General features: G+C 41.7%; 1 protein-coding gene across 1 annotated transcript in view; it reads left to right on the top strand.

Annotated features, from left to right (window-relative positions):
* The window catches only part of LOC128690736 (voltage-dependent T-type calcium channel subunit alpha-1G), a 181,199-nt gene that overhangs the window by 144,414 nt on the left and 21,436 nt on the right, over window positions 1-15,349 (top strand). Inside the window, exon 6 of the mRNA XM_070088481.1 lies at window positions 1-150. Coding sequence (XP_069944582.1) covers window positions 1-150 — 150 coding nt within the window. The remainder of the gene's footprint in view (window positions 151-15,349) is intronic.

Here is a 15,349-nt window from a genome sequence, read left to right as displayed (position 1 = left end):
TGCTGAAGCTGCTGAAGATGGCCAAGGGTATCCGTGCTCTGCTGGACACTGTGATGCAAGCTCTGCCTCAAGTGGGGAACCTTGGCCTTCTCTTCTTCCTTCTCTTCTTCATTTTTGCTGCTCTTGGAGTGGAACTCTTTGGCAGACTAGGTTAGTGAAGGATGTGTTGAAAGATTTTAACTAAGGAGACGTATCTTCATCTCACCAGAGTATTCAACCATAATAGAGACAACCAGGTTTTTCAGTTATTGATTTATGAAAATGCAAACAGTTCTTACTTAACAAATCAATTACATATCTAGAAAACCATTTATGCTAATCTTTGTTAGGCTTTACACATTTTCCCAGTGACTCTCATTTTATATATCGAGGTAAGTTCCAGGAGAAAACTTGGCAGCTTTAAATCTAAATTGTAAGAGTAAAAAACATAAAGAAAGACATTTCTTGCATTAATGGGTTTGGAAAATTTATGTGGAGTAGATTGGGAAGGAATGTGGCTGATGTTAAAAATGTGTGGAATAGGTAGTATGCTGTTAAAAGCTGAAAAAAGTTAAGGAAACAAGTCTATAAAAGAGGAGATTATTTTTCATCACAAGTGGGCCTTGGTCAGGATTGTGTAATGTTACTCTGGTTGTTTAATATCTCTATATGTTGGGTTATTAAAGGTGTTAAAGAGAGATGTGGTTTTTAACATATAAATTTGATATTCAGTACAGTAGTATTAAACCCAGTTTTTGTTTGTTGTTGACACTACTTTTGGGGGACTTGGAAGAGAAATTACAGAAATTGGTGGAGTCATTTGGAAGGCTGTGTAAAAGGATACGTTTCTGGTGAGCATCCACAGTAGTAAGGTGAGAGTAAGTAGAAGTAAGAGTGAATACTTGGAGGTTAGATTTTAAGAAAGAAATTTGGAGAAAATTTATGTATTTACAAATTTGGGAATGGATGGGCTGGTAAATGGGTCAGTGAAAGATGGGTTGACTCACAAAATAGATGAGGCAAAGAGAGAAAGGGTTTTGAGAATATGTAGAAAGAAAGAGTAAGTAGAAGTAAGAATGAATACTTCGAGGTTAGATTTTAAGAAAGTAATATGGAGAAAATTTATATATTTACATATTTGGGAATGGATGGTCTGGTAAAATGGTCAGTGAAAGATGGGTTGACTCACAAAATAGATGAGGCAAAGAGAGAAAGGGTTTTAGGAATCTGTAAAAAAAAAAAGAGTAAGTTTGTCATGGCTGCCAGCAAGACTGGGCCTAGTATTTATCGTAAGTATGTCTGCCATAGGAGCAATAAAATATGAGAGCTCCTTGGGAGGATAATTATCATACAGTGCTGAACTTTGAATACCTTGTGGAACTAAAAGTGGAGGGAAAAATGGCAGGTGGAGATGCACAAGAAGCCAGACCTAGAAAAAGGGAACTTTGAAGGGATGAAGGAATTCCTGAATGCAGTGCAGTGAGAAAGAAAACTGGAAGGAAAGTCAGCAGGAAGAGATGACAATTATGGTGAAATGGTGGCAATTATAGTGAGATGGGACAATAATGGTGAGATGGTTACAATAACGGTAAGATTTATTTATTTATTTATTTTATGTCTTTGCAAACAGGACATTGAGATTTTGTATTTACAATAGTGGGTTACAATGCAAAGAGAGCTTCTGTTATGCCTATATACCTGGAGTATACTTGGAGAAGGTTTCAGGGCTCAATGCCCCCATGGCCCAGTGGTGGATCAGGGTCTGATTAGTCAGGCTGTTACTGCTGGCCACTCACAAACTGATGTACGAACTACAGCTTGGCTGGTCAGGTACTGACTTTAGGTACCTGTCCAGTGCTTTCTTAAAGACAGCCAGGGGTCTATTGGTAATCCCTCTTATATATACTGTGAGGCAGTTGAACAGTCTTGGGCTCCTGACACTTATTGTGTTGTCTCTCAGTGTACTCGTGGCACCCCTGCTTTTCACTGGGGGAAATGTTGCATCTCCTGCCGAGTCTTTTGCTTTCATAGGGAGTGATTTTTGTGTGCAAGTTTGGTACTAATCCCTCTGAGATTTTCCTAGTGTATATTATCATGTATCTCTCTTGCCTGTGTTCCAGGGAATACAAATCAAGGGACTTCAACTGTTCCCAGTAATTTAGGTGCTTTATCGTAGACCTTTTCATGAGCTAGTCCAAAATCACCGACTGGATACGTCCAGAATAGGTGATCCACTCTTCCAGATTCGCCTGGATTCGTCCTAGAAATAAGTGAACCAATGACCGGATTCAAACAGATTCGTCGAAAACAAGGTACCCTCTGACTGGATCCTTAAGCTGACGGGGTTTTACATGCTCTTATCATACACCCAAACATTAACTACAAGAAATAGATACAATACAAATAGACAGATCTACTTTTAAGGTGTTATTAGTACTAAATATGCAGTGATCCACTAACCAGATTTGTCTAGATTCGCCCAGATTCATCAGAGAAATATGTGAACAAAGGACCGGATTCAAACAGATTCGTTGGAAATAAGGTACCCTCTGACTGGATTCAAAAGCTGATGGGCTTTTACGTGCCCTAGGGTTATTTGAATGTGTATATGTGTGCAGGTATATGTATATACATCTATATATATATGTATGTAGATATAAAATATTTTATATAAAAGCCTATCCTTGCCAGCCAAATTGGAAGAACTGTTAAAGACAACTAAATACTTTGAGAAATTATAGACTAGCTAGCTAGGAGAGTTAACAGGTGTTGTAAGATGACCACCACCATGAAGATCTGTATAGTCTGCAGAAAGCGTAAGGGACGAAAACAGGCCTGGATTGCTTGCAATCTCTGTGGTCAATGCTCCCATGGTATGTGCAGGGATTTTAAACCAGTGACCACTCTTGACATAAATGCAGATATATTTTTGGGTCTGTCCAAACGAGATACACCTGTATGAGGAAATTACATCTGTATTAAAAGACTAGAACACTAATAAAAGATTCTTCTTGAAAAACATGTCAGCATGGTATGACAACTGGGAAAATAAGATGGGTGGTTTGGAGAGGGCTGTCTTGGACGAAAGTGCTCCTGAGGGTGCTAGTGTTGTCCTGGAGGACAGTGAACCAAAAGGACACATTGACCCTGGTGATGAAACAGGTAAAGACAACACTAAACACTATTCAGTTCACAAAGGTACGAAATAGAGATACTGCTGGAGATGGAACAGAAGGGGATGATGCCTCAGGGAATAGTGTCGACACATTACCAGCAAAACTGGTAGAAGCACCTATGTCCATACAGGGGTAATAGATAGGAAGGAAACAGAAAAAAATGCACCAGCAGCAAACACAGCTACAATGAATCCTAGCAAACAGAAATCCAATCTATGCAAATACTATGCCTTGAGTATCTGCAGGCACAGTATGCAGTGGACCCTCACCTAACGATATTAATTCGTTCCTGAGAGCTCATCGGTAGCTGAAATTATCGTTAGCTGAATTAATTTTCCCCATAAGAAATAATGGAAATCAAATTGATCCGTGCAAGACACCCCAGAATATGAAAAAAAAAAAAATTACCACATGAAATATTAATTTTAATACACACAAACTGACACTTACCTTTATTGAAAATCTGGTGATGATTGATGGGATGGGAGGAGGAGAGTGTGTGGAAGTTGTTAATGTTTAGAAGGGGAATTCCCTTCCATTAGGACTTGAGGTATCAAGTTCTTTTCCGAGGTTACTTCCCTTCTTTTAATGCCACTAGGACCAGCTTGAGAGTCACTGGACCTCTGTCGCACAATATATCTGTCCATAGAGGCCTGTACCTCCCGTTCCTTTATGATTTGTCTAAAGTGGTTCACAACAGTGTCATTGTAATAGTCACCAGCACGGCTTGCAATAGTTGTGTTAGGGTGATTTTCATCCATAAAGGTTTGCACTGTAGTGCAGCAGCAGCTGACCATGGTGCAGCAACAGATGACGGTGGTTCAGCAGCAGCTGACTGTGGTGGGGCAGAAGCTGACCATGGTGCAGCAGCAGCTGACCGTGGTGCAGCAGCAGCTGACCGTGGTGCAGCAACAGCTGACCGTGATGCAGCAACAGTTGACTGTGGTGCAGCAACAGCTGATGGTGGTACGATAGTACATATTTCTCACCCTTTTTACCACAGGGTTGGCACTAGAAGCTTTCTTTGGGCCCATGGTGGCTTATTTAGCAGTTACAAGCACTATAAACAATGGAATAATACAAAATGTATCGAATGTATGCATGCAACCAACCACCCTGGCTTGTAAACAATGACGGCAGAGCTGGATGGACAGGTTCGGGATGAGTCGTGTTGGTCAGAAACAGCTGATGGTGGTGCAGCAGCAGCTGACCGTAGTGCAGCAACAGCTGACGGTGGTGTAGCAGCAGTTGACTGTGGTGCAGCAACAGCTGACTGTGGTGCAGTAACAACTGATGGTGGTGTAGCAGTAGCTGATTGTGGTGCAGCAACAGCTGACTGTAGTGCAGCAACAGCTGATGGTGGTGCAGCAGCAGCTGACTGTGTTGCAGCAACAGCTGACGGTGGTGCAGCAACAGCTGACCATGGTGCAGCAACAGCTGACCGTGGTGCAACAGCAGCTGACTGTGGTGCAGCAACAGCTGACCGTGGTGCAGCAACAGCTGACCGTGGTGCAGCAACAGCTGACGGTGGTGTAACAACAGCTGACCGTGGTACAGCAGCAGCTGACCGTGGTACGATAGTACGTATTTCCCACCCTTTTTACATATGATTGCTTGAGAGATGATATCTCCTGCTATCTGTTTGTTGTTTATCCACACCAATAACAGTCTCTGAACATCTTCTATCACTTGTGATCTCTTATTCAAAAATAAAGTTGCACCTTTTGCAAGAACAGCTTCCTTGATTGCCGTTTTCTTGGCCACAATAGTAGCAATGGTTGATTGGGGTTTGGTATACAACCTGGCCAGCTCCGAGACACGCACTCCACTTTTGTATTTAGCAATTATCTCTTTCTTCATATCCATAGTAATTCTCACCCTTTTCCTGCTGGGTTGGCACTAGAAGCTTTCTTGGGGCCCATGGTGACTTATTTTGCAGTTACAATCACTAAAAACGCTGTGATAATATGAAATGTTCTGATTGTATGCATGGATGCGACTGCACTGGCTGGCTTGTAAACACTGGCACCCACGGGACGACCGAGGCGCACTCAGGCCACACGGGGACGCGTCTCAAACGAATCGCTTAGGGTGAGTTTTTTAGCATTAGCTAAGGTAAAATTTTGGCGTTAAAATGTATCGTATGCTGGATTTAATGTTAGGTGATGCCATTGTTGGCTGAGGGTCCACTGTATCTGGTAAAACAGGCGGGACATGCACTTCTGACCACCTCAAAAAATGCCACCCCCACATGGCAACAGGAGAGTGTAACTTTCCCTCCTGTAACTTATTTCACCCAGAAATGTGTCACTCATCAATCCATGAAAGAAAATGCTACAATGCATACTGCCAGGCACATCATCTAAGGGGGACAAGAAGACCCCGACAAGCCAGACTGTGGGAAACAAATGGGGAAAGCCACAACTCCTCCAGGGACAGAGTTTTTTTAGGGCCAGGAGGTAAAAAAGACTGGCAAGAAATGACAGTAATCTTACACCAACTGAAAACGCTTCTGGAGTAGAGGCACGGACATTGACCTCCACTCCAGAACAACAGATATTAGAGCCAGCAAATAAAACCCTCTTAAATTCCACTAATATAATGACATTTGTCTTTGCAAACATACAGGGTCTAAAGCTGTCGAAAAATAACAGAATTCTTAATATCAAGGGACTGCTCATGGAGTCAAATGCAATGTTTGCAGCATTCACAGAGACCCACATAATAATAATAATAATAATAATAATAAAAATAATAATAATAATAATAATAATAATAATTTTATTTCTTTGTAAAGGTTACAATATGTAATTACAATTTTGATTTACTAAGTACAAAGATAGCCACTATCATGCCGAGGCATTTCGGAAATATGGATCCCAGGTTATAATCTATTCAGATGTGACAGACTAAACAGGCAACAAAGGGGGGTTGGCCTGTATGTCACAGAGTCGCTCATTTGCTCAAAACTACTAAACACCTCAAATGATGTAGTTGAAGTTTTGGTGGTAAAGATTGAAAACCAAAACCTTGTCATTGTGGTGGTATACAAGCCTCCAGATGCAACTTTCCAGCAATTCCACAAGCAGCTTTTGAAAATTGACCACTGTCTAGAAAATCTCCCAACTCCTGCCCCAAACATCTTACTACTAGGAGATGTCAACTTGAGACACCTAAAATGGAGGAGTGTAGTAAACAGTGTTTTAGCAGAGAACACCCCAGGAGGCAGCTCAGATGAAAATTCACATACACACACACACACACACACACACACACACACACACACACACACACACACACACACACACACACACACACACACACACACACACACACACACGAGCTATTAGATCTCTGCACCAAATTCACCTTAAACCAGCATATATTAGAGCCTACAAGACTAGAAAATATGCTGGACCTCATCTTCACTAACAGTGACGATCTGATGCATAATATAACCGTATCAAAGACAATACACTCAGATCATAACATAATAGAGGTACAGACATGTATGTACAGGGATCCTGACCAGCAAAATGTGATCAGTCATGAAGGTCTCTTCACAAAATTTAATTTCAATAACAAAAACATATAGTGGGATCAAGTCAACCATGTCCTAAATGAAACAATCTGGGAAGATATCCTAAACAACACGGATCCGAACATTTGCCTAGAAAAAATGAACTCTGTGGTTCTTGAGATCTGCTCAAGACACATTCCATTAAGAAAAAGAAAGAGAAGATGTAAACTAGAAAGAAAGAGATGCTTCCTATACAGATGAAGGCAAAGAGTCACAGAGCTGCTGAGAGGGACCAATATATCTGAAATACGAAGGGAGGCACTGGTCAATGAAATTGCAAATATCAAACTTAAGCTGAAGGAATCTTACAGGAGACAAGAATCACAGGAAGAACTAAAAGCCATAAAGGAAAGTGAAAAAAAAAACGAACAAAATACTTCTTGTCGTCTTATGTCAAATCTAAGGGAAAAACAACATCCAGTATCAGGCCTCTGCTTAGGTGGGATGGGACATACACAGATGACAGCCAAGAAATGAGTGAGATATTAAAGTCCCAAATACGACTCAGTGTTCAGCGAGCTGCTGCCCAGACTAAGGGTTGACAATCCAAATGAATTCTTATGAATGAAACCCAAAGTTTGGTCATCTCAAAAATCTCAGATATTATCCTAACTCCACAAGACTTTGAAAAGGCAACAAATGACATGCCTATGCACTCTGCCTCAGGCCCAGATTCATGGAACTCCGTGTTCATTAAGAATTGCAAGAAGCCTCTACCATGTGCCTTCAGCATTCTATGGAGAGGGAGCATGGACACAGGGGCCATCCCCCACTCTGAAAACAACAGACATAGCCCCACTCTACGAAGGTAGCACTACAGCGATTGCAAAGAACTACAGACCGATAGCACTAACATCCCATCTCATAAAAATCTTTGAGAGGGTTCTGAGAACCCTCTCTGAGGTCAGTGGTCACATGTGGTCATACCTGCCTAAGCTCTTGGGAGTTAGCGTGGGCTGTTACCAAGCACCATGGCTTGTTGAAGTGTTTTAGAATCTCAGGTTCAGGTGTTGAAGAAGGAGGTTCTACTTCTTCAGGAGAAAAATAGGAGGCTGAAGCTTCGCATAGATGAGTTTGGGAGTGAATGTGAGAAGGATTTAGCTGGTAAGGAGGAAATGGTCACCAGCAGTGATAGTGGCAGCCGCTTTAAGTGGCAAGTGGTTCACAGTTCAAGAAGAAGGAAGATGAGAGTTAATAGAGAAGATGTGAAGGTAGGAAATTGATTCTATGTTCTCCAAGACAAGTGTACTTCAGTGGTTAGTGAGGTTGAAGGTACCACTGATTCCCCTGCTAATCAAGGTAAGAATGTTTTAATAGTAGGAGATTCTCAGGTAAGATATATAGACCATGCATTTTGTAACAGAGACAGAAAGGTCAGACAGAGAGTGTGCCTTCCTGGAGCTGGTGTTGGTGACATAGTCAGCAGGTTGGATAATGTTATGGCAGGTAATGGGAACAAGCCCAGTATCTGTCTTAGTGCTGGGGGTAATGACATTGGGAAGGGCAGGAGAGAGGAGCTGCTGGATAAGTACAGGTCAGTCATACAAGTAGTTACATCTAAGGGAGGGATCCCAGTCATATGTAGCATCTTACCTAGTAAGGGAGTGGGCAATGAATGGATATCTAGGGCAATTGGTATAAATTGCTGGCTAGACAGGTACTGCAAGGAACTTGCAATCCCATTCATTGATAACTGGGATCTATTCTTTGGCAAACGTGATATGTATGCAAGGGATGGGGTTCATCTCTCTGGAGATGGAGTTGTTGCATTAGCCAATTCAATTGAGAGGGTAATTGATGACTTGTCTAGGAATTTAAACTGATAGATTATAGAGGTATGGGTGTTTGTGGGAAACAGTGAGGCTGCAGCATTAGGGTTAAAAACAGTAGTTATTACCGGGATACCTCAGGGATATGTTTAAAAGACAATATTCAAAATAAAGTTGATAGTAATGGCAAATCAACTGATCAACAAACAGAGAGATAGTAGAGGGCAATGAGTGACTAGCTCCCTTAAGGTTTACTATACAAATAGTAGAAGTCTAAGAAATAAGATAGATGAGCTAAGATTACTTGCAAGTGTAGGTAATATAGATATTATTGGTATAACAGAGACCTGGTTCAACCTGAAAGATAGAGAAATGCCTTCTGAATGCAACATACAGGGTTATAAACTATTCCATACTGATAGGGTCAACAGGAAGGGTGGTGGTGTGGCGATGTATGTCAGAGAAAATTTAAATTGTTGTCTTAGACATGATATAAGATTAGAAACATCGAACACAGAATCGGTTTGGGTACAGTTTCTTGAGGGACATGACAAATTAATTTTGGGTGTTATTTATAGGCCCCCAAACCTTGATAGGGAGTGCAGTAAGCTGTTATGGGACGAAATTTATAAGGCATCTAGATTTGAAAAATGTTGTGATAATGGGAGATTTTAACTTTAGACAAATTGATTGGAACAGTATGACAGGAAATCTTGAGTCTAGTGACTTGCTTTTTAGAACAGGTTGTGACAGAACCAACTAGAGGAAACAATCTGCTTGACTTGGTTCTTGCCAACAAAGATTCACTAATTAATAATCTTGAGGTTAATGATAAGCTTGGGGAAAGTGATCACAAATCACTTAGTTTCAATATGTCATGGAATTACCCAGTTAACTGCAATCAAATCTCTGTCCCAGATTTTCACTTGGCCGACTTCATGGGACTGAAAAATTACCTGGGTGGGCTAAATTGGGATGTCCTGACTATGGATCAGGTAGGTGATCTTGGTTGCCAATATGACGTTTTTCAGAGCATAGTTCTAGCTGCCCGGACAACTTTTGTTCCGAGTAGGGAAATTAGATCTAACAAAAATGATCCCAAATGGATGAACAATAGATTAAAACATCTCATTGGTCAAAAGAGAGGCATATATAGGCATATCAGAAGAGGGGATGGGCAGTTAAGAAATCAGTATATTGAGTTAAAGAGAGAAATAAAGAAAGGAATAAGAAAAGCAAAAAGGGATTATAAAGCTAAGGTCGCAAGGGATTCAAAGAATAACCCAAAAGGGTTCTTTCAGGTATACAGAAGTAAGATTAGGGACAAGATTGGCCCTCTTTAGAGTAACTCTGGTCAGATCACTGACAGTGATAAGGATATGTATGAAATTCTCAATACCTACTTCTTCTCAGTTTTCCCCCAGGAAAATACAGTGGACCCCCGCATAACGATTACCTCCGAATGCGACCAATTATGTAAGTGTATTTATGTAAGTGCGTTTGTACGTGTATGTTTGGGGGTCTGAAATGGACTAATCTACTTCACAATATTTCTTATGGGAACAAATTCGGTCAGTACTGGCACCTGAACATACTTCTGGAGTGAAAAAATATCGTTAACCGGGGGTCCACTGTACTAGCGATATTCCTGAAATAAGAAATTATGTAGAACAGGACGATAATAAACTATGCACGATTGCGATAACTAGTGACATGGTCCTCAGACAAATAGAGAAACTAAAACCTAACAAATCCCCAGGCCCTGATGAATTGTTTGCAAGGGTGTTGAAGGACCTTAGCATACCTTTGGCTAATCTTTTTAACATATCACTACAAAATGGTATAGTGCCTGATAAGTGGAAAATGACAAATGTAATACAGTGGTCCCTCATTTATCGTCCTTAATCCGTTCCTGGAAGTGGTACTATTATCGAAATAGACTATTTTCGAATCAATTTTCCCCATGAGAAATAATGTAAATACAATTAATCCGTTCCTGACACCCAGAAGTATTAAAATAAAAAAAAATTTTACGTGAAATATAGATGTAGTACATAAACAATACAATGGGACATGATGAATGAAACATTAAACAGCATAACACTTACCTTTATTGGCAATTCTTCTTAGTGTATGGAAGACTGGAGGAGGAGAAAGATTGAATTACTGTTTGGAAGGGGAATCCCCTTCCATCAACACCTCAGGTACCAAGTGCTTTTCTGGGGTTACTTCTCTTCTCTGTTTCTTAATGCTACTAGGACCAACTTGAGAGTCACTGGAGTCCTGTCTTGCAAAAAAACTGTCCAGAGAGCTCTGTTTCTGGTGTCTCTTTAAAACTTCCCTAAAATGGGCCAGGACTCTGTCACTGTAGAAGTTGCCGATATGGCTTGCAACATCCTTTTCAGGGTGATGTTTCTCCATAAATCTTTCCATCCTACACCACATTTAAAAAGTCTCCTTAATTTCTGAAGAAGGCACCTTCTTCCATCTCTCTTCCTCCTCCTCTGCAACAAGATTCTGAGCTGCAATCTGTTGCTGTTCCTGCTGAAGCTCTTGCAGCTCCTCAGTTGTTAGCTCTTCGTTGTGGTCCTTCACCAACTCTTCCACATCCTCCAAACTCATATCCAACCCTATGGAACTCCCAATGCCACAATAGCGTTCACAACTGATATAGGCTCATCATGAGCCGCCTCAAACCCTTCAAAATCCCTCTTGTGGACACAATCTGGCCACAAGTTTCTCCAAGCAGAGTTCAAAGTCCTGGTAGTCACTCCCTCCCAAACCTTACCTATAAGGCTTATGCAATGGAGAATACTGAAGTGTTCTTTCCAAAAATCTCCTAGAGTCAAGTGAGTGTCTGAGGTCACATTAACCCTTTGACTGTTTAAACTGTATATATACATCTTATTTAATAAATGTATGGAAGAGGGTAAGGTACCTAGGGATTGGCAGAGAGCATGCATAGTTCCTTTGTATAAAGGCAAAGGGGATAAAAGAGAGTGCAAAAATTATAGGGGGATAAGTCTGTTGAGTGTACCTGGTAAAGTGTATGGTAGAGTTATAATTGAAAGAATTAAGAGTAAGACGGAGAATAGGATAGCAGATGAACAAGGAGGCTTTAGGAAAGGTAGGGGGTGTGTGGACCAGGTGTTTACAGTGAAACATATAAGTGAACAGTATTTAGATAAGGCTAAAGAGGTCTTTGTGGCATTTATGGATTTGGAAAAGGCGTATGACAGGGTGGATAGGGGGGCAATGTGGCAGATGTTGCAAGTGTATGGTGTAGGAGGTAGGTTACTGAAAGCAGTGAAGAGTTTTTACGAGGATAGTGAGGCTCAAGTTAGAGTATGTAGGAAAGAGGGAAATTTTTTCCCAGTAAAAGTAGGCCTTAGACAAGGATGTGTGATGTCACCGTGGTTGTTTAATATATTTATAGATGGGGTTGTAAGAGAAGTAAATGCGAGGGTCTTGGCAAGAGGCGTGGAGTTAAAAGATAAAGAATCACACACAAAGTGGGAGTTGTCACAGCTGCTCTTTGCTGATGACACTGTGCTCTTGGGAGATTCTGAAGAGAAGTTGCAGAGATTGGTGGATGAATTTGGTAGGGTGTGCAAAAGAAGAAAATTAAAGGTGAATACAGGAAAGAGTAAGGTTATGAGGATAACAAAAAGATTAGGTGATGAAAGATTGAATATCAGATTGGAGGGAGAGAGTATGGAGGAGGTGAACGTATTCAGATATTTGGGAGTGGACGTGTCAGCGGATGGGTCTATGAAAGATGAGGTGAATCATAGAATTGATGAGGGAAAAAGAGTGAGTGGTGCACTTAGGAGTCTGTGGAGACAAAGAACTTTGTCCTTGGAGGCAAAGAGGGGAATGTATGAGAGTATAGTTTTACCAACGCTCTTATATGGGTGTGAAGCGTGGGTGATGAATGTTGCAGCGAGGAGAAGGCTGGAGGCAGTGGAGATGTCATGTCTGAGGGCAATGTGTGGTGTGAATATAATGCAGAGAATTCGTAGTTTGGAAGTTAGGAGGAGGTGCGGGATTACCAAAACTGTTGTCCAGAGGGCTGAGGAAGGGTTGTTGAGGTGGTTCGGACATGTAGAGAGAATGGAGCGAAACAGAATGACTTCAAGAGTGTATCAGTCTGTAGTGGAAGGAAGGCGGGGTAGGGGTCGGCCTAGGAAGGGTTGGAGGGAGGGGGTAAAGGAGGTTTTGTGTGCGAGGGGCTTGGACTTCCAGCAGGCATGCGTGAGCGTGTTTGATAGGAGTGAATGGAGACAAATGGTTTTTAATACTTGACGTGCTGTTGGAGTGTGAGCAAAGTAACATTTATGAAGGGATTCAGGGAAACCGGCAGGCCGGACTTGAGTTCTGGAGATGGGAAGTACAGTGCCTGCACTCTGAAGGAGGGGTGTTAATGTTGCAGTTTTAAAAACTGTAGTGTAAAGCACCCTTCTGGCAAGACAGTGATGGAGTGAATGATGGTGAAAGTTTTTCTTTTTCGGGCCACCCTGCCTTGGTGGGAATCGGCCGGTGTGATAATAAAAAAAAAAAAAAATATACATCTTATGCGCCACTGTTTCTCACGTATTTATACGCATAAATTCTAGCGGCTTCAAATCAAGCGGGAAAGGCCTGGTAGGCCTACATGAGAGAGAATGGGTCTGAGTGGTGGGTGTGCACCCTGTGAAAAAAATCTGGGACTCAGTGGTGCATTGTGGGAATGCCATCTTGGTAGTCCATTTTCACCATGCCTCACAGTAGGAAGTACCTTACTCCTCAGCGGATTGGAGGTATTTTGTTCCCAAGTGATAACTCTAACAGCGATGGAAGTGTCAGTGACAGTGAATTCCATGGTTTTCAAGTGAGTGTGACAGAAAAAAGTGCCCAGGATGACGTAATTAGTGATGAAAACCCAGATGACCCACGACCTTCCACTTCTGGTGCTAGGCCGGCTTGTTCACGTTCACGTTCACGTTCACCTGTACCAGGACAAAAGAGGAAACTATTTGGCCGTGTACAAGACCCAGATGTTAGCAGTGAACGTGGTAGTGATAGTGATTTCAAAGTTATTGAAAGTTCTAATTGTGACAGTGAGGGTGAATATTCCCCAGTGAAATGGCAGTATGTACGACGTAGCATGCAGTCTGGTAGTGTTTCATATGCTGTTCCAAGGGGAAGGAGTAACTCAGGGAGCACATCCCATGGCCCTACACCACGACCTGATAGTGAAGATGACGATATTGTTACGATGGGTATGAATGATTTGAGTGAGGCAGCAGGCAGTGGTGGTGATAGTGATGGTGACATGACCCATATGGCACCAGCAGCGGGCCACGCTACTACCCATGCTTCTGACTGCACAACAACAACCATCCTCACCCAACCCCACACTCCCACAACTTACACAACCACAACCTGCACAATCACAACCACGTTACAATATCCAGAACCCACCAGCAGACCACATCTGGGACTGGCAGGATGGTGAGGAGTTTGTTACCAGTCCCCATGACTTTGATGAAACACAAAGTGGAGTAAAGCCATCATGTCCACTTGGGAACAATGCTAGTGAACTGGAATGCTTTGAGTTATTCTTTGATGAACCCCTGATGGACATCATTGTCAGGGAAACCAACACATACTATGAGTACACCATGGCAAATACAAATCTCTCACCAAGATCACGGCTACACCAGTGGAAGGAGACAACTGCGGCAGAGATGTACCTGTTTTTTGCCACAATAATGCTTATGCCACATGTGTATAAGCACACTGTCACCACATACTGGGCAACAATGCCTGATTTCAACTCTAGGTTTTAGTGACATTATAGGTGTCAATTGTTTCTTGATACTGTTACGTATGTTACACTTTTCAGACAAAACCAGGCCTGACAGAGGCGACAGGTTGTATAAGATCAGAAATGTGTTTATGTACATGAAACAAAAGTGCTTCATGTATTTTTATCCCTTCAGGAAGCTTGTTATTGATGAGTCTTTGATTTTATTCAAAGGAACACTCTCATTCAAGCAATGTATACCAAGCAAGAGGAAATGCTTTGGTATAAAGTTATTTGTACTGTGTGATTGCAGAAGTGGTCTAGTTTTGGATATCATTGTGTACACTGGCAGTAATACTTTGAGAGATACCATGAAGGTATTGGTATCTCTGGTGATGTGGTTAGAACAATGATGGAACCATATCTTGGTAAGGGGCATATGTTATTTATTGATAACTGGTACACAAGCTCCTTACTCAGTGATTTCTTGCGAGTGAACTTGACAGACGTGTGTGGCACAGTGCATGGTAATCGTAAACATATGCCAAGGTTCAACGCTGGCACTCGCAGAGGTGAGGTGCAAGCCTTTGCTGCCAATGACATCATGGCATTTCGGTGGCATGACAAACGTGATGTCACATTGTTGACATCAGTTCACCAAAACGAAATGGCACACACTGGCAGGCACAACAGAGAGACCAATGAACCCATTCTAAAGCCTGCAGCTGTCATGGACTACAACCTCAATATGCACTTAGTGGACAAATGTGACATGCAGATTGGGTTTGCTGATTTTGTGTATGCAAGAGTTATAAGTGGTATATAAAACTTTTTTTCCATCTTGTTGATATCTCCATGCTAAATGCTTATAACATATACAAGTTGAGGACCAACAAAACACCAAAATATGGTGAATTTTGTTTGTCAGTCATCAGACAAATAATTGCCAAGTACCAAGGAGCAACACCTGCAATAGACCAGCGCCCACGAAATTACCAACACACGCCATCTCATTTGAGGCCTGGTGGTCACTACCCCATACTACTGCCTCCTACTG

Source organism: Cherax quadricarinatus, chromosome 24 (genome assembly GCF_038502225.1).
Source record: "Cherax quadricarinatus isolate ZL_2023a chromosome 24, ASM3850222v1, whole genome shotgun sequence".
NCBI lineage: Eukaryota > Metazoa > Arthropoda > Malacostraca > Decapoda > Parastacidae > Cherax > Cherax quadricarinatus.
Note: the sequence above shows the minus strand (reverse complement) of the source record. Positions and strands in the feature narration are given on the sequence as shown.